General features: G+C 39.8%; 2 protein-coding genes across 10 annotated transcripts in view; one reads left to right on the top strand and one right to left on the bottom strand.

Moving 5' to 3' along the window:
• The window catches only part of WDR3 (WD repeat domain 3), a 39,371-nt gene that overhangs the window by 12,255 nt on the left and 2,848 nt on the right, over positions 1-24,268 (top strand). For all 4 annotated transcript variants that reach the window (XM_005204029.5, XM_005204028.5, XM_024988555.2 and 1 more), the window contains 20 exons: positions 250-345; positions 1,267-1,380; positions 1,537-1,638; positions 2,068-2,165; positions 3,394-3,501; positions 4,015-4,245; positions 7,220-7,313; positions 9,159-9,260; positions 11,308-11,393; positions 11,554-11,689; positions 12,417-12,473; positions 13,621-13,721; positions 13,928-14,039; positions 14,171-14,305; positions 14,574-14,624; positions 15,294-15,359; positions 21,167-21,259; positions 21,699-21,746; positions 22,439-22,482; positions 24,110-24,238. In XM_005204029.5, the coding sequence (XP_005204086.1) occupies positions 250-345; positions 1,267-1,380; positions 1,537-1,638; positions 2,068-2,165; positions 3,394-3,501; positions 4,015-4,245; positions 7,220-7,313; positions 9,159-9,260; positions 11,308-11,393; positions 11,554-11,689; positions 12,417-12,473; positions 13,621-13,721; positions 13,928-14,039; positions 14,171-14,305; positions 14,574-14,624; positions 15,294-15,359; positions 21,167-21,259; positions 21,699-21,746; positions 22,439-22,482; positions 24,110-24,238 (2,003 nt within the window). The remainder of the gene's footprint in view (positions 1-249; positions 346-1,266; positions 1,381-1,536; positions 1,639-2,067; positions 2,166-3,393; positions 3,502-4,014; positions 4,246-7,219; positions 7,314-9,158; positions 9,261-11,307; positions 11,394-11,553; positions 11,690-12,416; positions 12,474-13,620; positions 13,722-13,927; positions 14,040-14,170; positions 14,306-14,573; positions 14,625-15,293; positions 15,360-21,166; positions 21,260-21,698; positions 21,747-22,438; positions 22,483-24,109; positions 24,239-24,268) is intronic.
• SPAG17 (sperm associated antigen 17) overlaps positions 21,023-24,268 on the bottom strand; it is a 256,137-nt gene continuing 252,891 nt past the window's right edge. For 5 of the 6 annotated variants that reach the window (XR_009493800.1, XM_059884727.1, XM_015463351.3 and 2 more), the window contains one exon: positions 21,023-21,209. Coding sequence is in view for 1 of the 6 variants with exons in the window: in XM_059884727.1 (XP_059740710.1) it covers positions 21,186-21,209 (24 nt within the window). In the remaining 5 variants the exon portion in view is untranslated. The remainder of the gene's footprint in view (positions 21,210-24,268) is intronic. The other variant, NM_001206874.2, reaches the window with a different exon arrangement.

Here is a 24,268-nt window from a genome sequence, read left to right as displayed (position 1 = left end):
TTATCTAAATTTAAGGATAGGAAATTACAGAGAAACTGCTAGTTACCACATAAACAACAATTCTACCCTAGATCATTTTCTTTCTAAAAGTGGGCTTTCTTTTAGTGTCTTTTGAAAAGGTTGCCCTTAATATTAGACTTTACAGTGCCAAAGTGATTTGACTACAGCATACTTAGATTTTTGGGATGTCATGTCCTACATCCTGGATTCCCTTAAATCATATTATTTGAATCTGTTTATGCTCTGTAGGTGTGGGGGTTGGTTCTGGTGTCTGAAGAAAAGCGACTCATCACTGGGGCTTCTGACAGTGAACTGAGGGCTTGGGACATATCTTATCTACAAGAGGTAATTGCTGATTTTCTGATCACGGGCAGGGTCATGTTTCAGCAGTTTCATAGTTTTGTTGAATTTAGAATCAGATATAATTACTGAGTACTTACACGTTGTGTTGGAATTTTCTCTTACTGATAACCTGTGACTTCCACACAATTTTTTTTCCTTCATTCTGTGTTTTATTTCTATTCTCATTTGCACTTGGAAGAAGGATAGCTTTAGGGTTACAGCTCTTGGTAATGTTAATGTTTTAGTTTATAGGGCTCTTAGCTTGATATTCCTTGATCTTCAGGTGTCCACGGATGGACTTCAGGATATCTGTGACCCTCTTCTCTCAAACAAATATCTTTGTAGAATTTCTGTATGTTTATATAAATATGTATATTTTGAGAAGATCTATAACTTTTTCTCAGATCCTTAAAGGTTTTGTGTGGATAAAAGGTTGTGTACCTGTTATCCAGGGTTTAATTGGGGTGAGATATGTGGTGGTGTATCCAGTAGCCATTCTGATGGGTTCTACATTAGTAGGCTAGAGTTTATCTTTTCTTTATATAAGAAGAAAATGTAACCTCTCATATAGTGTGTTTGCAATTTGTAATGCCAGTTTGAATCCTTCCTTCTAGAATATGGTGGATCTTTCACCTAAGATTTTAAAAATAATGAGGTCATCATTTTTTCACTTTGTTATGGAACAATGGTCCTTATACTATGGGAAGTTATTAACACTAGTATGATGAATAATGTTTTGTTTGTGTTTGATGTAGTCTGTTTTTAATATGTTCTGGTAAGTGTGCTGCCATCGAAGAGATCAGAGAGGTCACTAAATGGAAGTTATCAGTAGCCATGAAGACAGGTTTCTAAGTCATTAAGGGTAAGAGTCACCTCCTAGAACTAATTATTTCACTTTTTATTTTCCCTTTTTTATAAAAACAGATTGAAGACCCAGAAGAACCAGAACCCAAGAAAATCAAAGAATCTTCTCCTGGTATACAGGACTCACATGAAGCAGAGGATGGTACCCTTGAGATGGATGAAACTCCTGAGGATGTAATTCATTTTTGTTTCTTATGTTCAGTTGAGTTGAGTGCTGGGAAGGTATTCATTTTAGGAATGATCTTTGTTGCCTGCATTTGAAATCCTGTCTTTTCCGGGGTTAACAGAAGTAACTGTTAAGCTTCACCTTTTCTCTTGCTTCTTCTGCAGCGCATCCTTACATGCAGGAAAGCTGGATCCATAATGCGGGAAGGAAGGGACCGAGTTGTGAACCTTGCAGTCGACAAGACAGGCAGGATTCTTGCTTGCCATGTGAGTATCAGGCTCAGGAGAAAATAACAAGGACTCCGCTGTTCCTTTCAGAGACTCATTTAGTATTTGGTGTGGACGTGACTTTTTCTTTGGTCCTTTTAAGATTTCATTATGTGGTACCTTGTGGATCTATACTCCCTAGCTTCTGTTAGCATAATAGTAATTACTATTATCACTGTTGTTATTAGCAAACACTGATTAAATCCCTGCTTTTCTAAACAATTTAAAAGCATTAACTTCTTATTTAGTCTTCAGAGGAACACTGTAGAAAGTGGTATATTTCCGCTTTACAGATGAGACGACAATTACAGAGAGATTAAATTGTCCATGGTAATACCAATAGGGAAGAAAAAGAAATGTTCTTACAGACAAAAAGCTGAATTAACAAGTTGCCTCTCCTGGACTCACATCAGCCTTTTCCTTTTCTAGGGAACCGATTCTGTGCTAGAAGTGTTTTGTATCCTTTCCAAAGAGGAAATTCAGAAGAAAATGGACAAGAAGATGAAGAAAGCTAAAAAGAAAGCAAAGTGTGTTTTCTTAATATTTACTACTAATAAAGTACCCTGGGTGGGCCACATTGTACTGATAGAAAAATTGGGGCTTCCTTAAAGGAATATTTACTCTGTTTCCAGTTACTATTAAATGCTAGGGAAGGTTTTAAGGTGTGCTGGTAGTCCAAGTTGTAATTTCTATGTATAGTTTTATAACTTACCATATTCGTAGATCTTGCATTGAGAACCACACAGAACTAGAAAGACAGCACAGATATTTAAACATAGCTTCTGAATGATTTGGCTTCCCTGATAGCTCAGTTGGTAAAGAGTCTGCCTGCAATTCAGGAGACCCTGGTTCGATTCCTGGGTCAGGAAGATCTGCTGGAGAAGGGATAGACTACCCACTCCAGTATTCTTGGGCTTCCCTTGTGGCTCAGCTAGTAAAGAATCTGCCTGCAATGTGGGAGAACTGGGTTCGATCCCTGGGTTGGGAAGATCTCCTGGAGAAGGGAAAGGCTACCCACTCCAGTAATCTGGCCTAGAGAATTCCATGGACTGTATAGTCCATGGGGGTCTCGAAGAGTCGAACACGACTGACTGACTTTCAGTTTTCTAAAGGATTTAATTCTGAGAGGCTAGCAGTATATCTTCAGTGACAGCAACCTATACAGAAGGGGACTGGATTGCTTGGTGCTGACCTGTGGCACTGTGAGAAGGAAGACTGGTTGGACAGTTACATAATTGAAGTTTAGGACAGTATCACCTTAATTAGGTCATTATAGCTATAGAAATCAGTTTCTCAGTGGTTGAAATTTATCAAGTCTCAAAAAGTCATCCTTTCTTAAATTTTTTATTTGCTAGAGCAGATCTTGTGAGACCTCTGGTTTATTTGACATGGTTGAGTTGCTAAGTGTAGGCTAATGGATTTTCTAAAAAGTCCCAAAGATAGAGAAGTTTATCAGAAACACTTCAGTGGAATAGTTTGAACTATGAACTCATCCGCAGCAATTTTATGGACTACTGCATTTGGAATCCATTTATTAAGGGTACCTGTTGGACGGAATAATACTTGATATTAATTGCATTGTGGTACACAATGCATTTCTATATACACTTCATTGTTTAATTTTCATGGTAATTTCATGTGGTTAAATGACTTTCCCACACGGTTTGTTGGTCTTGGACCAAAACTTGACTCAAGTAATAGCAAAACTTCTAAAAAAGTGATAGGATGATACTTTTTTTTCCTTTTCTCCTTTAGATTAAATTCTTGCAATGAGGAGGAGGAAGACCTTGAAGTCAATGTCAAAATGACTCTGCAAGATGAAATCCAACGGGTAGCTAATATCAAAACTTCTGCCAAAATCAAGTGAGTGAAAATGTAGTAGCTGAAGTATCTGAAGTGTTGTAGAAATAGTAACCTGCTAAGTTGTATCAGCTTTTCATCCTATTTGTAAGCAGTCGCTACAAATTATATCTGGACACAATGGTTGTGGGACTCAGTTTCTCCTGCTCACCATGGCCTCACTTATTCATCGTCTTCTATGCTTCATTATGATAGCCTTTTATCTTTTCATTTATAGTTCTTTACTGCTGCTAATTACAAAGAAAAATGGATAGCCCGTGTTCCAAAAGGATTTTAGGTCACTTAGAAAATATACACGGAAACAAATCAGATCCAGTATCTGAGCTCAGGTTTCTTGGACTTGGTCTGTACTTGACTACTGTCCAATATTCAGAGCACTCTTATAAGTAAAATCCTTTACACTTGTTAACTTACAAGTGGAGAGCATTGCAAAGCCTTTCTCCTGAAAAAAAGTTAATGCTGAAATGAAGATGGTTGCTGGAACATTTGAACATATGTGAATATTTTCTCATGCAGATCCTTTGACTTGATTCATACTCCTCAAGGAGAGTTAAAGGCGGTTTTCCTGCTGCAGAACAACTTGGTGGAATTATATTCACTGAATGCTTCCACGCCGGGTCCTCAGCCTGTCCGGACAAACAGAATTACCATTGGAGGTCATCGCAGTGACGTGCGGACTTTGTCATTCAGCTCAGACAATATTGCTATCCTTTCAGCAGCAGCTGATTCCATTAAGATATGGAACAGGTTTGTGAAGTGATGCCCTTCTGTAGCTCTACTCAGTAAAGTTTTCTTCCCTTTGAGTTAGTTTTTAGTACTCTTGATGATTAGTTTTTCTTAGGGCCCTAAATACAGTCCCTTGAAAATGTATTTTTAGTGCATTTTGACTGTAGACCTGTGGAGTTTAGAGTAGGAAAAATTGCCTTTTTAGATTTGGTGCAAAAAATGCAAGTTTCTTCCATGTCTAAAGCTTATTGCTGTACTTGGTTAGACACAAACATATCACCTACTCTAAATTCAAGTAGGCTTAGTGCTTTCCAGTAACTTTATCTTGATTTCTAATTCCTCACTTTCCTAGATGACTCTCACACCTCCTTACTTCTCACATCTCACACCTCTTGCCCTTTTAAGCTGATGACCTTGTTTCGTTGTTCACTGAAGAAATCAGTTCGGTTCAGTCGCTCAGTTGTGTCCGACTCTTTTGGGACCCCATGGACTGCAGCATGCTAGGCTTCCCTGTCCATCACCAACTCCCAGAGCTTGCTCAAACTCATGTTCATTGAGTCGGTGATGCCATCCAACCATCTTAGCCTCTGTCGTCCCCTTCTCCTCCTGCCTTCAATCTTTGCCAGCATCAGGGTCTTTTCCAATGAGTCAGTTATTTGCATCAGGTGGCTAAAGTAATGGAATCATCTAAAAACATTCATATGCTCCCATTACAATTGGCAATTTAGCTGCATCTGTATCACATAATCTTTCTTCCTATGACTGATGGTGCTCCTAACCAAAAGTTAATCACAACCTATATATCTACTTCTGGCAGTTTCTCTCCCTCTCTTGCATCATTAATTTTCCTTCTCTGTTGGGTCATTCCTATCAGTATAAAGATCTGAGGTGGCCCTAGTGGTCAAGAACCCGCCTGCCAACGCAGGAGACATTAAAGAGACTCGGGTTCAATCCTTGGGTTGGGAAGACCTTCTGGAGGAGGGTGTGGCAACCCACTTCAGATTTCTTGCCTGGATAATCCAGTGGACAGAGGAGCCTGGTGGGCTACAGTCCACAGGGTTGCAAAGAGTCGGACATGTCTGAAGTGATTTAGCACGCATACGTGCATGCTATAATATCTCCCATCTTAAAAGAATATGCTGTCTCATCCTTACCTCCCTCTCCAGTTATTTCTCCCATCCGCTGATCCTTTTCTTCATCAGGCCTTTATCCCCACCATTTCACCAAAGCAGCTCTTGTCATCTCATCAGTAGTCTTCATGTTTTTAAATCTAGTGACCGATAAGCTTTGTGTGACATCCTCCTTGAATTGGTAACTTTTCTCCTCCTTGAAACACTGAATTTCATTACTTCCTCTTCTTCTGCTGGCTGGTTCTCCTCAGTCTTGGCTGAATCCTTTGTACTTTACTGACCTGTAAATGTTGAAATGCTTCAGAGCAAAGTTTTTGAACTTTTTCTCTCTCTTCACTTCACTTTCTGTGCTCTCTAGTCAGATGGCTGTCTGTGCTAATGACTCATAAATTTGTGTCTCTAGCCTCAGCCTCTCCCTGAACTTCAGACTCTCATTCCAAATCCTTTTTGTATCACCCCTTGGATGTCTAATTAGGCATCTCAAACTTTTATGTCCAGACCACATTTGTGATCTTCATTTCTTCAATAGCTTCCTCACCCTCTGTTCCTACAGACTTCCCCATCTTAGTAAATAACTACTTCTTGCAGTTAAAAGCACAAATCCTTGTAGCCATTCTTGGTTTTCTCTCTCATGTCCCACGTCCAGTTCATTAACAAAACCTGTCAGCTCCACCTTCAAAATGTACCTGAAATTTCAACCACATCTCGTCACCTTCACTGCCACGATTGGGTTCAGACCACCACCATCTCTCATCTGGATGGTAATAGCTTCCTGACTGGCGTCCATGCTTCCTTACTTGCTCCCTGTGGTCTGTTCTCAGCGTGGCAGCCAATGTAATCTTTTTATCATGGAAGTTCCATCACTTCCCAGAGCTCCATCTAACGCTAACTGGAAGTCACAGTCCTTAGGGCTGCTGTCTCACCACTCTCGCCTTCTCCACTGCAGCCCCTGGCCTTTTCACTACCCCTTCCAGGCAACAAGAACGTGCCCGTGCTGTGGCCCTCGTGCTCCCTCTTCTTTCTTCCTGGAGCCAGCTTCCCGTTCGGCTGCAGGCCATCCTCCCTCTGCTGCCATCGCACGGCCACCCTGCTGTTCCCTGCCTCCCCTCGCACTGTGAGTCCCCTTCCCCCAGCTCTGTGTTTCTCCACAACACCTGCTAGCCCCTGAGATACCCATACACATCTTACTTCCGGAGGATGTTAAGCTTTATGGAATTCGGAATCTCTTGTGTTTAACTCGCTGTCTCATCTCTAGCACCTGGAACAGGACCTGGCATTCAGTACATACTGGAGGGAGTGGGTATTTGCTGAATGGGTGAATGTTAATGGTCCACTAAAATGAACTTGACTGTAGGGATATAATATGCTAATTTGACTTAGTCCTCTGGGCTCACACACTTCTTTGTAGCAGCAGATCGGGTTCTCTTGAACCGAGCAGATGGCTTTTTTAAACTCTGTTTTTGTAGAATCTGTTCCTTAGGATTGGGAACCTCCTATAAAGAAAACAAAGTTAGGGGCCATTTACTGTTTTCTCTCTGACTATAATTAAGTCAAGAATCTGTCTGCCAATGCAGGGGACATAAGAGACAGGTTCAATCCCTGGGTCTGGAAGATCCCCTGGAGGAGGGCATTGCAACCCACTCCAGTATTCTTGCCTGCAGAATCCCATGGACAGAGGAGCCTGGTGGGTACAGTGCATGGGGTCACATGAGTTGAACACGACTGAAGTGACTTAGCACACACGCGTTCAGACTTTGTCCTCTCTTGTCGACCATTCTGTGTGGCTAAGTAGGTATTAATATTAAATGTGCATGCTGCCTTCGCAGGTGGAGAAGCAGGCTCTCTTTACTCCTTCTTCCTCACAGGTCTACGCTGCAGTGCATTCGCACGATGGCCTGTGAATACGCGCTCTGCTCATTCTTTGTGCCTGGGGATCGGCAGGTGGTCATAGGGACAAAGGTAAACAGACTTTTCCATGGATTTAGGGGACTTTTCTGCTCAATAGTCTTCAAGTTGTTTAAGAAACCTGCTTCCTTAGCATATGGGAAATGTATTAGAGCTGGATAATATGAGAGTGTGATAGTTCATTGCCCTTTTTTTTGAGGTTTTTATTTTTTTTTAAGTTTTGTGGTTTTTTTTGGTAAACCAAACCATATGTTAAATTATGAAGAAAATTAAAATCATGACCCAAGATAACTATCATTAACAATTTGGCGATCAGCCTTTCGTGCATATTTTTATAAACACACATGTAATTGTGTTTTGAGAAGATTAATAAAATACATTAAATACCAGCATCAGGTGTGGTAGATAGAAGCATTCAGTAAAGAGAGACCAAGTGACCAAATCTTCAGCTGTAATCACATGGGGAGAGAACCTGAGGGAATGCACAAACATGGATTTGGATTCAGATTCTTCCCCCTAAAAAATGGGTAACTTGGAGCAAGTTGCATAAACTTCTCCTAGTGTGTTTCCTTATCTGTTTTAGGACATGATGGCACTTGCTTTTTGACAGAGCCTTTTGTGCCAAATTGCCTGGGTTTGAATCCCAGCTCATCTACTCAACTAGCTATGAGTTGGGCAAGTTACTCCACCCTGTAAGCTTTGATATCTAAAAGTAAAAAGACTGCCTCACAGTCTGCAAAGCAGTTAGCACAGAGACTGGCTCCCAGAAAATAACGAATAAGAGCTGGCAGTAGAAGTAGCATGAATGGTGATAGTCGGAGTTGTAGTGGGAATAAAGTGTAATAGGTCTGTGGAATATTTTGAAAAGTGCTTTGCAAGTATTTGTCATTATCTCCTTAAACCAATGCCATATGTGCATTTTTATTAGAAAACCTGTTATCACAATGGATATTTTTTTTGCCCACCAAAAAGTATAAAATAAGTTGGAGAGAGTTCAATAGTCAATGTCACAGAATGTTAAATTTTAGTTAAAAGTACCCTCATTTTTCATTCATTCACCAAATGTTCATCCACTATTAATCGTTTAAAAAACTGTTTGTATGACTCAGAATCCCTAGCCTCGTCTCTGTGCTAGGCCGTTAACATACATTATCTCATTTAATCCCCACAACTGGTTAGAGAGGTTGTTAATATAAACTCCATTTTTCAGATGGAAAAATGGGCTCATGGACATGAATTTACTCATAGTCAGAGTTAGAAAGAGGCAGCCCTGGGAGGCATGTCTTCTGCTTGCATTCTTCCCACCGCATGTTTACAGACTCAGCATACAGCAGGCTTGGCCACTGTGTGCGTTCTGTTCTGTGCTGGCCCCAAGACCACAGCATATACAGGGTCTAAAGAGGAAGTGTGGCTGATAGTTTTCTAAACTACCACGATTTTTTTTTTCCAAGTTCATTGTCCTTAGCATTGTAGGTGGTATTTATTACTGTCAATGTATTCTAGAGGGGAAGCCAAAACTAGATGGAGAGGAGTTGTTAGTCCACCTAAAGGACTGATTACATTTTTAAAGGTTTTTAAATCCCCCATTTGCTGTTATGTTTACTCTGATACACCTCTGGCCGCGGTATTTCCCATTTGAAGTTGGGGGACCAGTGGAAGTGACAGGAGTCCTGTACTACAAGGTTGTAGCATTCCATAGTTGCAGAGTATAGTGACCCTGCCAAGATTAGACCGGTATGTCCGTAGGAGATTTAACAGCGCTTCTTCACAGAGGAAGTACAGTGGGTAGACCATGGAAGCCGTTTCCTGAGCACTCGGCCACATCGTTGCTGCTTGGTTATGACACTGTAGATAAGCATCGTGGAGGTTGCGGGTGTGTTCATTTTGTGTCTTCCATAGACGGGGAAGCTGCAGCTTTATGACTTGGCCTCAGGAAATCTGCTGGAGACAATAGACGCACACGATGGAGCCTTATGGTCCTTGTCTCTCTCTCCAGATCAGGTAACTGAACCAGATGTGACGATCTGGACTTGAGTACTCTTGCTGCACTTCCCATCTCTTATATCAAGTTCTGCTGCTGCCTAACAGGAATTTAAAGAAAGTCCACTCTTTGTGTAATCTCTATATATGGTGCCATATTTTGTGCCTGATAATACGAAGAGCTGTCACTATGATCTGAATTTTTGTTCAGCTGCTCTTGATCATGAGCTACATGACATGACAATATTTATCCTCCTACATTACCAGTGATTTGTGATACTTCTTAAGAGGAAATATTTCCTTGGGCAGTGCGGTACAGAGGTTAGAGCAGTCTTTTCTGCTCCCCCTTCAGTCTATATATCTATGACTATACAAGTCTAGTGGTTTTTAGTCAGTTTGTGAGCCTTTTCCAGTCAACAGCAGTGTGTTTCCTTTCAAAGGAGTCACTGGAGACCTCAAGTGGTGCTATTTGTTGCTCAGAACATTTTGAGATTTTTTTTTGACAATACCTGAAGGGATTGTGGCCCATTTATTTGAATGTCCTCAGTAGTGGCAAATCTGTATTCCCTGAAAGTAGATATTTTTGGGAAAAAATGGAACCTGGAATTTAGATTGAGTAATGCCATTGGGGGCAGAAATAAAGCAGCATTTAAAATGTAAATAGTAGTTAGCATCTTGGGTTTGTGGCGTGTTCTATTTTCCAAAGTGTTTTCATATCCATCATGTCATTTACTATTATTTTCACAACACCTATATAAACTAGGTAGTCTTTCTCTCTTTAGCAACACTAAGCATCATTGTATAGCAACACTAAGCATCATTGTAAGGTTTTTCTTTCTGTGTTACAGATCTTTGAAACGGCAGAATAGACATTTGAGGTCCAGTTTTCTTACTCCGTGTTCCTTATACTTTACACTAACCCTAAAATGTGATGAGACCAGTTTAATACTTCACAGCAAATTCTTTTGACTGTTGCATTACCCTGTAGTAGTTGTTGAGTCTTTCTTCCTGACACTGAATGAAAGTGTAACTAGAACTTTACATCAGTTGTCATCTGACTACATGAGGCACTGCTAGGAGTTAGTTCTCAAATAAGACCTGTGCAGGCAGCCCTAAAAGAACAAGAAAGGGGGTTAAGGAAAAACCACACATCTTAATTCTTGTCCCATGCCTTAAATAAAAATGGTCTTTTGTATTATTTTGAGGTGTCTTACCAGTTTCTGCATATCAATAGCCTCAGATATGCAGATGACACCACCCTTATGGCAGAAAGTGAAGAGGAACTAAAAAGCCTCTTGATGAAAGTGAAAGTGGAGAGTGAAAAAGTTGGCTTAAAGCTCAACATTCAGAAAACGAAGATCATGGCATCCGGTCCCACCACTTCATGGGAAATACATGGGGAAACAGTGGAAACAGTGTTAGACTTTATTTTTGGGGGCTCCAAAATCACTGCAGATGGTGACTGCAGCCATGAAATTAAAAGACGCTCACTCATTGGAAGGAAAGTTATGACCAACCTAGATAGCATATTCAAAAGCAGAGACATTACTTTGCCAACAAAGGTCCGTCTAGTCAAGGCTATAGTTTTTCCAGTGGTCATGTATGGATGTAAGAGTTGGACTGTGAAGAAGGCTGAGTGCCGAAGAATTGATGCTTTTGAACTGTGGTGTTGGAGAAGACTCTTGAGAGTCCCTTGGACTGCGAAGAGATCCAACCAGTCCATTCTGAAGGAGATCAGCCCTGGGATTTCTTTGGAAGGAATGATGCTAAAGCTGAAACTCCAGTACTTTGGCCACCTCATGTGAAGAGTTGACTCATTGGAAAAGACTGATGCTGGGAGGGATTGGGGGCAGGAGGAGAAGGGGACGACAGAGGATGAGATGGCTGGATGGCATCACTGACTCGATGGACGTGAGTCTCAGTGAACTCCGGGAGTTGGTGATGGACAGAGAGACCTGGCATGCAGCGATTCATGGGCTTGCAAAGACTCGGACACAACTGAGCAACTGAACTGAACCAGTTTCTGTACTAAGATACTTTTCTAACAGAAATGTCCTTTGATTTTCAGCGTGGCTTTGTGACAGGTGGTGCAGATAAATCTGTCAAGTTCTGGGATTTTGAGTTGGTAAAAGATGAAAACAGTACCCAGAAAAGGTGAGTAGACTTTTTTTTTTTTAATTTGTGTCCATTTGTTGGAGTGAAAATGAGGCACCACTGAATGGGTTTTTGACGCATGTATTTCTGTTGAGCTCTAGAAGGTCTTGGGAGACTTTGCCTCTGTACTCATTTTTCTTGATGCTTTCCATGATGCTAGGCTTTCTGTGAAGCAAACCCGAACCTTGCAACTAGATGAAGAAGTTCTGTGTGTCAGTTACTCTCCCAATCAAAAGCTGTTGGCCGTGTCTTTGCTGGACTGTACTGTGAAAATTTTCTATGTTGACACTTTAAAGGTACGATGGTTATGCCTATGGGTATTTTCTTTCTGACTGAACTTGGGTTGAGACTATAGAGTAGTGGCCTTGACTATTTCCAGCAGTAATATCTTTTTGAAAGCTGGTTTGTGAATCAAAACATTGCAAGTGCACTAGGAAGGCTGGATTTCTGAAAGAATCCTTTGGTTCATAAATTTTGTTTAAAGCAAGTTATATTTCACATGTTCAGAAAAATCTGTGGACAAGAAATCCTGTTGCAGCCAGTAGTTTTAAGAGAACTGCTCGCTGTCCTAGGCAGTGATCCCATACTTGGCAGTACCTCAGGATCATTTGGGTTGCTTTTAAAAATATGGATTACTGGGCTCTACATCCAGAGTCTCCGTGGAACTGTATTAGGCCTGGAGGTATTGTTGTGAACCAAGTGCTCCCCAGACTCTTCAGCTAAGAGATCCAGAGAACATCCCTGTGCTGTGTGCTGACTGAGGGAGTAGGCCTCAGCAGCATCACGGGCTCCACTCTACTGCAGTGTTCTTGGCAAGAGCATGTAGGGCTTTATGCTAAGTTGTATGGGTACAACCTTCAGTGGTTTGTCGTCTTCTTTGAAACACAGACATAAAAACAATTCAGGACAGTGTTTAGCACTGTATTTAAGGTTATAGTTTAGATCTACATATAATAAATTATGCCTGCATTTTATAGATGGACATAAGTTGTTTATATTCTTTTTTTTTTTTTTAATATTTAGTTTTTTCTCTCACTATATGGACACAAACTGCCTGTAATATGTATGGACATATCTTATGTAAGTAAAATTTAAATAGTGTCTCAGTGACAAGTTATCTTTTCTAAAGTGCTTTGTTCGTTCTTGGCTTGACAGCTTCACTTCAGTGTTTTTCAGTCTGGTATATAACTGACTATCCTAAAAAAATTACAAAAGTATTTATTATAATCGTACCTTAAGTATATATCTCTTTAATCGTTTTAGAATGTTTTCACAGATACCTGAATTAATCCTCTTAACTAACTACCTGGTTTGGATTCCCCAAATAGTATTTTCTTGTCTAAAGGACTATAATTGGTAGAATACCCTAAATTGTGCAGGACTTTCAAAAATGCATCCCTGCTTTGTTCTGAAGTATAACGTTCATAAGGAAAATGGAACTTTGCAATATTTATGGTATTTTTCACTGTGTATACTTTTAGTCTCTTGACCAAAGTCATATGTTTTGCAGTGTCTAGTTATGAGTGGCAGTATGGAGGGGTGGGATGGTGTGGGAGGTGGGAGGGAGGTTCAAGAGGGAGGGGACATATGGCTGATTCATGTTGATGTATGGCAGAAACCAACACAATATTGTAAAGCAATTATCTTCCAATTAAAAATGAAAAAAAATCTAGTCTGTGTAAAAGGAATTGGCCCCCGCCCTACCTATCTGCACTCAGTGCATGAACAGAATAAATTGGTGTCAGAAAATACTTTTCTTCTTATGTGGACAGCCATTTGAACTAGGTGCTAAAATAGAAGAGAAACAGCGATAGGAGACATGGCATAAAAATGTCTAGGTTGTAAGCATTCTAGTAGCTTCTTTCCCAGGCTCATTCTTCTCTTTTCCCCTTTTCTCTGCCCCCAACTCTGTCAAACTCTGTGACAGAGATTAGGGAGTCTTTATCCTATCAATTTTAACAAAGTAAACAGATAACCTACATCAAAGCACAACACTGCCCTGTAGCAGGACCAGAAACACCTGAGCCACACAGTTCTTGCTCACTTAACAAGCTTTTTAAGTAGATTTGTAGGTAAAAGCAGGGATGTGGGTGCTCTTGATACAGAGATGAAATTAATTTTTTGGCACTGACATTGACATTTTTGAAAGAAATGGGATAAATGTTCTGGTTAACTTTGCTCTATCTAATCGGATGAACTAGTAACGTTTCACTTCTCTTCCTTCTAGGATGGAGCACTGATAGCAACTGGTTCTGCAGACAGGAACGTGAAAATCTGGGGTCTGGACTTTGGGGACTGCCATAAGTCTCTGTTTGCACATGATGACAGGTAGATGTCATCTTTTCAAAGACCTCCTGTTGAGTTACCTATCAGTGTTATTTCCTGGGAGCATCTTTTAGTGTTCTCAGATAGTCAGAAATTTAAAATTCTATTAATAAAACTCTAGAACTAACTGTCCAAAAGCGATTTATGTGTGTTCAAGACCTTAATAATGAGGAAATTGATGACGTTTGAGTATTTCTCTCACTTTTCAGTGTGATGTACCTAAGGTTTGTGCCCAAGTCTCACCTCTTCTTCACTGCTGGGAAAGACCGTAAGATTAAACAGTGGGATGCAGACAAATTTGAACACATACAGACTCTAGAGGTAACCTCTTGGCCTACTTTGATGTGCTCAGTACTTCTTTTAAGGTTGAGCATTGATTTCCCACCAGTGCAGCAGTCTATGAATAAGATATTCTCACTCAGGATTTTTGGTTTTGTCTTTACTCTCTGCAGGGGCACCACCAGGAAATATGGTGCTTGGCCGTAAGCCCCAGTGGGGACTACGTTGTATCATCATCCCATGACAAATCTCTGAGACTTTGGGAGAGAACCAGGGAGCCTCTTATTCTTGAGGAAGAAAAGGAGATGGTAAGGACTTCAGGCTTGGTAGGTATCAGTCCCTGACACGCTGACTCGGCTGAAGGTTCCTGTCTAGTTCTGCCACACCTCACATTCAGTGCTAGTCCACTGACCTCCAGAAGATGTTTCCAAGACTGCCAACACCACTTGGGCAGCCCAGTGGAGATAAAGATCCCAGGAGGGGGTTAGACTGTGAAAGAAGCAGCTTCTCACTGCCTTACTTCACATAATGATCATGTTTTATCTTTGAAATTAATTCATATCCATCTCTTGACAGCAAAGGGAAGCAGAATATGAAGAGAGTGTGGCCAAAGAAGACCAACCAGCAGTAAGTAGATCTTCCGGGATCCTCATACTGTGCCCTGTCATTTTCTTACTGGCATTTACTGTAATTTCAAGAATTTCTAATGGAATTAGAACTGGGGCTAGATGCCAAAGTCATCTGCAGCTGATATGGGAAAGAATCTGTGTAGTCCTTCTTAATTTAGCTGTATATCCTGATTTTATGGGACAAATGACTTGGTATTAAATGATTGTCATTCTCGCCTTTTTTTTTTTTTTTTTGAGGGAGGCTTTAGGGAACTGTTTCACTGTAAATCAAAAATCAGAAAGAACTGAGAAATGAAGCAATCTCTTTAATCATGTGTTGTAGAGCAGAGTATTATGATAATGCATGTAACACATTTAACATAGTGTCTGGCACTTACTCCTGGAGAAGAGAATGGCAACCCACTCCAGTATTCTTTTCTGGAGAATTCCATGGAGAGAGGAGCCTGGTGGGCTACAGTTCAAGAGGTCGCAGAGTCGGACATGACTAACACTTTTCACTTTCTTTCACTGGCACTTACGAATTTCTCATTTAATGGTAGCTGATAACACAATGTAACTACAGTCATCATAACATAGTATGTCTGTTCTTTTCTGGATAGAAGATTAATTTGTTGGTTCTTTAACACCCATCAGTGTTATGTTAAAAGGATCTCTTTGTTTCTGGCAGGTTCCAGGAGAGACTCAAGGTGACAATTACTTCACTGGAAAGAAAACTATTGAAACGGTCAAAGCAGTAAGTTGACATAGAATGTTGTGTCTCATTTTAATTTTTTATTTCCAAAAAGTATCTTATTAAAATCTAAAGAAAAACAAAGGAAATAATTACAAGAAATAAAATAGCATGAAATTGCCCTGTTCCCATATTTGACCCTAAAATCACCAAATAAGCTTTAAGAGCCCCTAGTCTAATCTCTTTACTTGATGGCAGAAGTTCTCAGAGTGGAGCCCCCAGACCTACTGAATCTGAACCACAGGGGAGGGGTTAGCAATAAGTGGGTTTTTTTGTTTGCTTTTTTTTTTATAGATGTTTTAAAAATTGAAGTATAGTTGATTTACAATGTTGTGCTAACTTCTGCCGTATAGCAAAGAGATTCAGTTGTATACATTCAGTTCATATATATGTGTATACACATGCATTATTTTTCATATTCTTTTCCATTATGGTTTATCATGGGATACTGAATGTAGCTCTCTGTGCTATACAGTAGCATTCCACATGCAGTAGCTTACATCTGCTAACCCCAGCTTGCCACTCCATCCCTTCCCCAAAGCAGCTATGAATCTATCCTCCATATCCATGAGTCTGTTTCATAGATAGCTTCGTTTGTCATGTTTTAGATCCCACATATAAGTAATATTATATGGTATTTATCTTTCTCTTTCTGACTTACCCAGTATGAAAATTCCTAATTGCATCCATGTTGCTGCAAATGGCATTATTTCCTCCTTTTTTTATGACCGAGTAGTATTCCATTTTATATGCGTACCACATCATCTTTATCCATTCATCTGTCATTGGACATTTAAGTTGTTACCATGGCTTGGCTTTTGTGAATAGTCCTGCTATGAACATAGGGTTGTGTGTATCTTTTTAGATTACAGTTTTGTTTGATTGTATGTCCAGGCACGGGACTGCTGGATCATATGGTAATTTGATTTTTAGTATTCTGAGGAACCTCCATACTGTTTCTATAGTGGCTGTACCAATTTACATTTCCACCAACAGTGTAGGAGGTTTCCGTTTTCTCCACATCCTCTCTAATTGTTATTTGTAGAGTTTTTAATGATGCCCATTCTGACCAGTGTGAGGTGGTACCTCACTGTAGTTTTCATTTGCATTTCACTGATAGTTAGCAGTGTTTGGCATCTTTTCTTGTGCCTATTGACCATCCGTATTTCTTTGGAGAAATGTCTCTTTAGATCTTCTGTCCATTTTTTGATGGGGTTGTTTGTTGTTGAGTTGTAGGAGATGTTTGTGTATTTTGGAAATTAAGCCCTTGTTGGTCACATCATTTGCAGATATTTTCTCCCATTCTGTAGGTTGTTTTTTGTTTTAGTTTTTTACGGTTTCTGTTGCTATGCAAAAGTCTGTCCCATTTGTTTTTTATTTCTATTGCCTTGGGAGACTGACCTAAGAAAACATTGGTACAATTTATGTCAGAATGTTTTGCCTATAATCTTTTCCAGGTGTTCCATGGTGTCATGTCTTATGTTTTAAGTGTTTAAGACATCTTGAGTTTACTTTTGTGTATGGTGAGAGGGTGTGTTCTAGCTTCGATTTACATGCAGTTGTCCAACTGGCCAACACTTGCTGAAGACTTTCCTCACTATATGTTCTTGCCTCTTTTGTTGAAGATTAGTTGACTGTGTATGTATGGGTTTATTCTGAGTCTCTGTCCTGCTCCATTGACCATCTGGAACAGTCTTTGTGCCGGTACCACACTGTTTTGATTCCTGTAGCTCTGTGCAAAAGAATTGTCTGAAATCTGCCTCCTGCTTTGTTCTTTTTCTTCAGGATTGCTTTAGCAATTGTGGATCTTTATGGTTTCATATAAATTTTAGGATTATTTGTTTTATGAAAAATGTCATGGGTAACTTGATAAGGATCACTTTAAATCTGTAGATTGCCTTAGGTAGTGTGCCCATTTTAACAATATTAATTCTTCCAATCCAAGAGCATGGGATATCTTTCCATTTCTTTGAATCCTCTTCAGTTTTATTAATAGTTTATGGTTGTCAGTGTGCTAGTCTTTAATTTCCTTGGTTGGGTCTACTGCTGCTGTTGCTGCTGCTAAGTCACTTCAGTCATGTCCAACTCTGTGCGACTCCATAGACAGCCTCCTACCAGGCTCCTCTGTCCCTGGGATTCTCCAGGCGAGAACACTGGAGTGGGGTGCCACTGCCTTCTCCAATGCATGAAAGTGAAAAGTGAAAGTGAAGTCACTCAGTCGTGTCCGACTCTTAGTGACCTCATGGACTACAGCCTACCAAGCTCCTCTGTCCATGGGATTTTCCAGGCAAGAGTACTGGAGTGGGGTGCCATTGCCTTCTCCGTTTTCTTTATGGCCTTTGTTTTAAAGTCTATTTTGTCTGATATGAGTATTGCAACCCACACTTTCTTATCATTTGTGTTTGCATGGGCTATCTTTTTTATATGCCCTCACTTTCAATCTATGTGTGTCCTTTGCCCTAAAGTAGGTCTCTGGCAGGCAGCATATTGTAGCTTTTTTTTTTTAATCCAGTCTTCCACTCTGTCTTTTGATTGGAACATTTAGTCCAATGTTTGATAATTAAGGTAATTATTGATACATATTTATGGCCATTTTAACCATGTTTTCATATTGATTTTACATTTTTTCTTTGTCTCTTTTTCTTTGTGTTGTTCTTTTGTGGTTTGTTTCCCTTTTGATTATGTTCTGTTTTTGATTTTTTTTGACTCTGGTGTATGCTTTGAAGTTGCCCTGTGTTTCAAGTATGTGGACCCCATTCTATATCTACTTGCTTCAGTTGGTAGTCATATAGGTCAAACCCATTCCGGGAAGTGAAAAAACAAAAAACAACCCTGCATTTTCTTACTCTCCTGTCCCACAGTTTATGATTTTGATGTCCTCTTTCACATCTTCATCCTTTTGCTATTCATTGTAGTTACCATATTTTCACAAAGACATTTTCTTTTTTTTTCTTTAATCTGTATGTTGGCTTATTGAAGTGACTTACTTTCCAGTTGTGATTTTTCTCTTTCCTATCTATTCTTACTAATTTTCTATTTACAGAAGACCTATAATATTTGCTTTAGGATGGATTTAGTATTGCTGAATTCTTTTAGTTTTTGCTTGTCTGAGAAATTCTGTATATCTCCTTCTATTCTAAATATAATCTTGCTGGGTAGAGTATCCTAGGATGAAGATTTTTCCCTTTTAGGACTTTGAATATATCTTGCCACTCCCTTCTGGCCTGCAGTGCTTCTGTAGAGTAATCAGCTGATAGCCTTGTAGAAGTTTCCTTGTGATGAACTTTTTTTTTTTCTTGCTGCCTTGAGAATCATCTGTATTTTGCCATTTTTATTATAGTGTGTCTTGGTGTAGGTCTGTTTGGACTTACTTTATTTGGGCCCTTCTGTGCTTCCTCTACGTGAATATTTGTTTCTTTAGGTTTGGGAAGTTTTCAGCCATAACTTCTTCAAATACAGTTTTAATCTCCTTTTCTCTTTCTTCCCCTTCTGGAGCTGTATTATGTGTAAATTGGCACGGCACAATTTATTATTATCCCATCAGTTCAGTTTAGTCACTCAGTCGTGTCCCACTCTTTGCAACCCCATGAATTGCAGCACTCCAGGCCTTCCTGTCCATCACCGACTCCCAGAGTTCCCTGAGACTCACGTCCATCGAGTCAGTGATGCCATGCAGCCATCTCATCCTGTGTCATCCCCTTCTCCTCCTGCCCCCAATCCCTCCCAGCATCAGAGTCTTTTCCAGTGAGTCAACTCTTCGCATGAGGTGGCCAAAGTACTGGAGTTTCAGCTTTAGCATTATTCCTTCCAAAGAAATCCCAGGGCTAATCTCCTTCAGAATGGACTGGTTGGATCTCCTTATAGTCCAAGGGACTCTCAAGAGTCTTCTCCAACGCCACAGTTCAAAAGCATCAATTCTTCGGCGCTCAGCTTTCTTCACAGTCCAACTCTCACATCCATACATGACCACAGGAAAAACCATAGCCTTGACTAGATGAACCTTTGTTGGCAAAGTAATGTCTCTGCTTTTGAATATACTATCTAGGTTGGTCATAACTTCCCTTCCAAGGAGTAAGCGTCTTTTAATTTCATGGCTGCAGTCACTATCTGCAGTGATTTTGGAGCCCACAAAAATAAAGTCTGACACTGCTTCCACTGTTTGCCCATCTATTTCCCATGAAGTGATGGGACCGGATGCCATGATCTTTGTTATCCCGTAGATCTCTTATATTGCTTTCATTTCTTTTGTTTGGCTGCCTATTATCTTGGTTGGGTGATTTCCATCTTTTTTTTTCCAGGTCACTTATTCTGCATTATTTATTCTGCTCTTACTGTGTTTAGTTCAGTTTTTGTCTCAAAAAGTGAGTTTTCTTATTTTTCTTGGTTCCTCTTTATAATTGGTAGTTCCTTTAAGTTGGTGTCTGTTAGACTGAAGAGGTCTATTAGTGTGGTCTTGCAGGGCAATTTATATGTGAGACCATCCCTGTGTAGCTTGTGTGTGTTTGATATTTTTGGTGCAAGGACTGTTTTTAGTGTGGATGCCTGCTGCTGCTTTCCTCAGTGTGTGCTGGCCAGTATCCCCTCGATAGGGGGTGTGCAGATACAGCACTGGGTTCTCAGCGGCAGTGGTGTCTCATGCGCACCCCTGGAGCACACAGTGGGAGCAGGGGTGGCTGGCAACCACTCCAGAAGCCTGGGGCATTGTGGCGGCTCACTGCCACTCCTAGAGCTCATGTAGGCAGTGTCCTACAGCCTGAGCAGTCCCTCAGAGGAAAAGGCTGTAGGGTGGACACCATGCCTCCCATCGCACACTGCCACACAACAGCACCTGGCCTCTAAGCTGGCCCAGGCTTCAGGTGTGGTTGCACTAGACTCCAGACCCTTTAGACTGTTTTTGCACAGCCCACCCTGAGGCCCGAGCTTCCACATCTAGCCCTCACATGCACCAGTGGACACACGTCTCGGGCTGGGAGTGTAGAGGGGTGGCACAGACTGTCTGCAGGCCTCTCTCTGTTCTAGCTGCTGCAAACCAGTTGCTGTATTCTCCTCTGAGGCTCTGAAGCTCTCCCTCTGTCCTCGCTGACTTCCTCCTAGTGAGGGGACTTCCCAGGGTGCAGGAACCTTTCCTCTTTCACAGCTCCCTGCCTGGGGTACAGGTCCCAACCCAGTTCCTTTCTCACTTTTGTCTTTTGTTCTACCCGGTTATGCTCATGTGGAGATTTTCTTGTTCTTTCAGAGGACTGAAGTCTCTTACCAGTGTTGAGTAGATATTCTCTGAGAATAGTTCAACATGTAGATGTATTTTTGATGTACTTGTGGGAGGAGGTGAGCTTCATGTTCTTCTACTCCACCATCTTGATCACTGCCCCATATCTCATTTTTAAAAAGGTCCCAACCAAATAGCCCTTTTGTGGCAACAAGATTGATGAAATTTAATGATGGAGATCATAATCTCTGTTTTCCTCCCTTGTAACCAAGGACATGAGTAGTGCTGAATCTGTTTAATCAGTGTGTGGTTTCTAAGAAAGGCAGGGTTGATCTCAAGTGTACCTGTCAGGTGTACCTGGGAGCTGCCCTGCTGAAGGTGTCCACTTGCAGTCTCACCTGAATTCACAACACTTAGTCTCCTTGTGAATTAAAAAACAAAAGCCAAAGACATCTTTGAATGCTGTTTGGGACGCTCTTGGCACATCTTTATTAAACTGATTCAAGCAGTTTAAGTTGATAACTTTTTGTCAGGCCTTCCATTTGCAGTGTTGTCGGACGATGAGTGTATCGTGATGACTTCCATTCTTTGTCATCGTCTGTAGGCTGAGAGGATCATGGAGGCTATTGAGCTGTACCGAGAAGAAACTGCAAAATTGAGAGAACACAAAGCCATCTGTAAAGCTGCAGGGAAGGAGGTAAGACGGTTCATTAAGTTAATTCTGAGTGACATTTATTTATAGAGATAATTGCTGAGGGAAAAACCTCATTTGTATAGATGTGATAGAATCTCTTCTAATTCAAACATTAGAAAAAAAGAATTGAGCTCTATCTTAATAAAAAGTCAAGGATAGTTAATTTGAAATCGATGTGATTACTGTTTTGAGTTGGAAACTCAGGTTCCTGCTTCAGTTTGGGAGGCTGGTGAGCCATTTTGGATTTCTACATGAAATGTATTACCCAGACTCATTCATAAGCCCTATTGAAACTAAAAATACATTCTTATATAATAATTCTTTAGCATCAGTTTTTAGGGTCTCCTTCAGAACTATATTAATGGACTGTTATGACCCTGCCTGCGATAAGCACTATCAAAGGCTTATTTTTTAATGACTTGATTTAATCATTTCTTCATAGGTTCCTCTTCCCATCAACCCCATCCTGATGGCTTATGGCAATATCTCTGTAAGTAGAATGTTTAATGGTTTCCCCCTTAAGGTTTAACCACCATTCTAAGGTTAAATTCAGGCAGGCACAAGAGGGGAAGTGAAGAGGCATTTGATTTGAGAATTGACATATTGGGAAATACTTTGTTGTTAAAAATCTCTGTTCAATGTTGGAATCCTTTAGGATATTTTGTATTTCAAAAAGACCATTTTAGTGGAACTTTCAAGTCATCTTTTCTGGTTGGACTGGACTGGTTTTTGTTTTTGTTTTCTTTTAGTGCTTATTTATGTTTAGTATCCAAAGCGCTCTCTGAAGGTTCTGTTCATTGAAACTGAAGTTTTTGGACAGCAAGTTGTTACAAATCAGCCAGATAAAAAGAGGAGAGAGGGAGAATCACAGGACAATGTATACTTTAGTAATCTTTAATTACTCAATGCTTTGCTTTCATCCATCACAATAGTAATACATGTCAGTGTCTTCATTTTATAGACAGGAAACTGTCCTGACTTACAGATTGAAGGGAGCATAGTTGGCAAGTGGCAGAGTCAGATTGTGAACCCAGATCTGACTCAGTCTAAGCCCGTGCACGTATTGGCATTTTTAGAACATGGTTTCTCTTGAGAGAGATCCCTGGTTTTTAGGAGATAGAGAGTAGAGAGCTTCAGTTAAGAAAAAGAAGTATCACTAATGCTGTCACACTTCCATTCTAGCCTTCAGCTTATGTGTTGGAGATTTTTAAAGGAATCAAATCCAGGTGAGTGCCAGTGCACGGATTATTGTAAGTTGGCAGCTAACACCATTTACTAAACGTGAGATAAGTACATTTTAATTGATGGTTATTTTCCTTAGAGGGTTAACTATGTCAAAACTTGGATGGAAAATAATTCATTATAATGTTTGTTTTGAATTAGAACTAGAAGGCTCCTCCTAAAATATGAAGGGAGATACTTTTAAGGACAAATGAAGGGCAGTGCTACTTTATATCATAGGTAATGAGATAATTTGCAATTCAGTCAGAGGTACCAACTATTAACGTTTTTTGTTGTATATTTCCTTTGGATTGTTTTCTGTGTATGTACAGAGTTGAAATCATGTGTATACATTTTTACATCCTGTCCTTTTTCACAGGATAGTTCCTGAGCATTTGCTTGCGTTAGTAACATTCTTCAGAAACACATCATTGAATTAATTCAAAATATTCCATTGTACATATAGTTACTATGAGGTGTTGTATAAGGGTTTTTGCTATTATTAATACTGCTTCAGTGAACACCTTTACATATAAATCTTTGCCATCCTCACTGATTATTTTCTTAACAGTCCTAGCAGTCTGTTAACTAATTAATGGACATAAACTTTTCAAAGGTTTATGTTGCTTACTTTCCAGAGTGCCTGTAATGACTTTCACCAGGCTTTTATAAGTTCTTTGCTGGTTTGAGAGGCAAAAAGTGGTATTGTGTCATTTTCATTTTTAATTAACAAAGTTAAAATTTTCTTATATTTGTTGGCCATTTGTATTTTTTCCTGTGAATTTTTACTTTCCCATTCTTGTGCTTTATGGATGTTTTTCTTACTGGTTAAGAATTTTTTTTAATATATCTTTCGTCATTTTTGGAATAATGTTTCTTGTTTGTGATTTATCTTTTGGATTTATTTGAGTTTGACCTACTTAGTTATCATTTTTATAACAAATCACAATATCCGAGTATGTCCCATATAAGAATTAAATAGAACCTAAGATAATGAAACTTTGCTAGAGAAATGTAAAGTAGAATTTAGATTAATGGAGGTAGGGTGCATTCATAGATGGGAAGACTCTGTGTTTAAAGATTTAGTTTTTCTTAAGCTAATCTATAGATTTGTGATCCCAATTCAAAGCCTCTTGAGAATTCTAATTGGAATCGATGGAATGATAACTAGCTCAAGAAAAATAAACAAACCAACCCAGAATAAGAAAGAGATTAAAGAACTATAAAAACAACAAAATTGAAACAGTACAGGATTGTCAGAATCAATCATCAAAACGGACTCTAAAGCCCTGACGCAGGCTCTGTCATATGGAAGGACTCAATCAATGGTAAAAGAAGTATCATACAAAGATAGGATATTCAATAAAAAGCTCTGAAGAAATGAGTTATCTGAAAGAAAAAAAGATTCTCCTACACTCATGGACCAAAATGCATCAACTAGGTTAAAATACTAAATATAAGAAAAATAAAACATGATAAGAGAGAGCCATCCATAATGCAGATGATAACTCTGGATGGGTAAGATCTGTTGAAGTACATAAAAGGAGAAGAAAAAAATTGGAGGGGAAAAGATTTTTAAATTGACCATGTAAAGAAACGTGACATTTTTAATGTTTATTTTTCCCTCTCCAGCGAGCTGGAAGAATCGCTCCTCGTGCTGCCTTTCTCTTACGTTCCAGACATTCTCAGGCTCTTTAATGAATTCATCCAGCAGGGCTCCGATATTGAACTCCTGTGTAGGTGCCTCTTCTTTCTCCTCAGGTAACGTCCTTTCCCAGAAGAACATCATAT

The sequence above is a fragment of the Bos taurus genome, chromosome 3 (genome assembly GCF_002263795.3).
Source record: "Bos taurus isolate L1 Dominette 01449 registration number 42190680 breed Hereford chromosome 3, ARS-UCD2.0, whole genome shotgun sequence".
Classification (NCBI taxonomy): domain Eukaryota; kingdom Metazoa; phylum Chordata; class Mammalia; order Artiodactyla; family Bovidae; genus Bos; species Bos taurus.
This window is presented reverse-complemented; position numbering and strand designations above follow the sequence as displayed.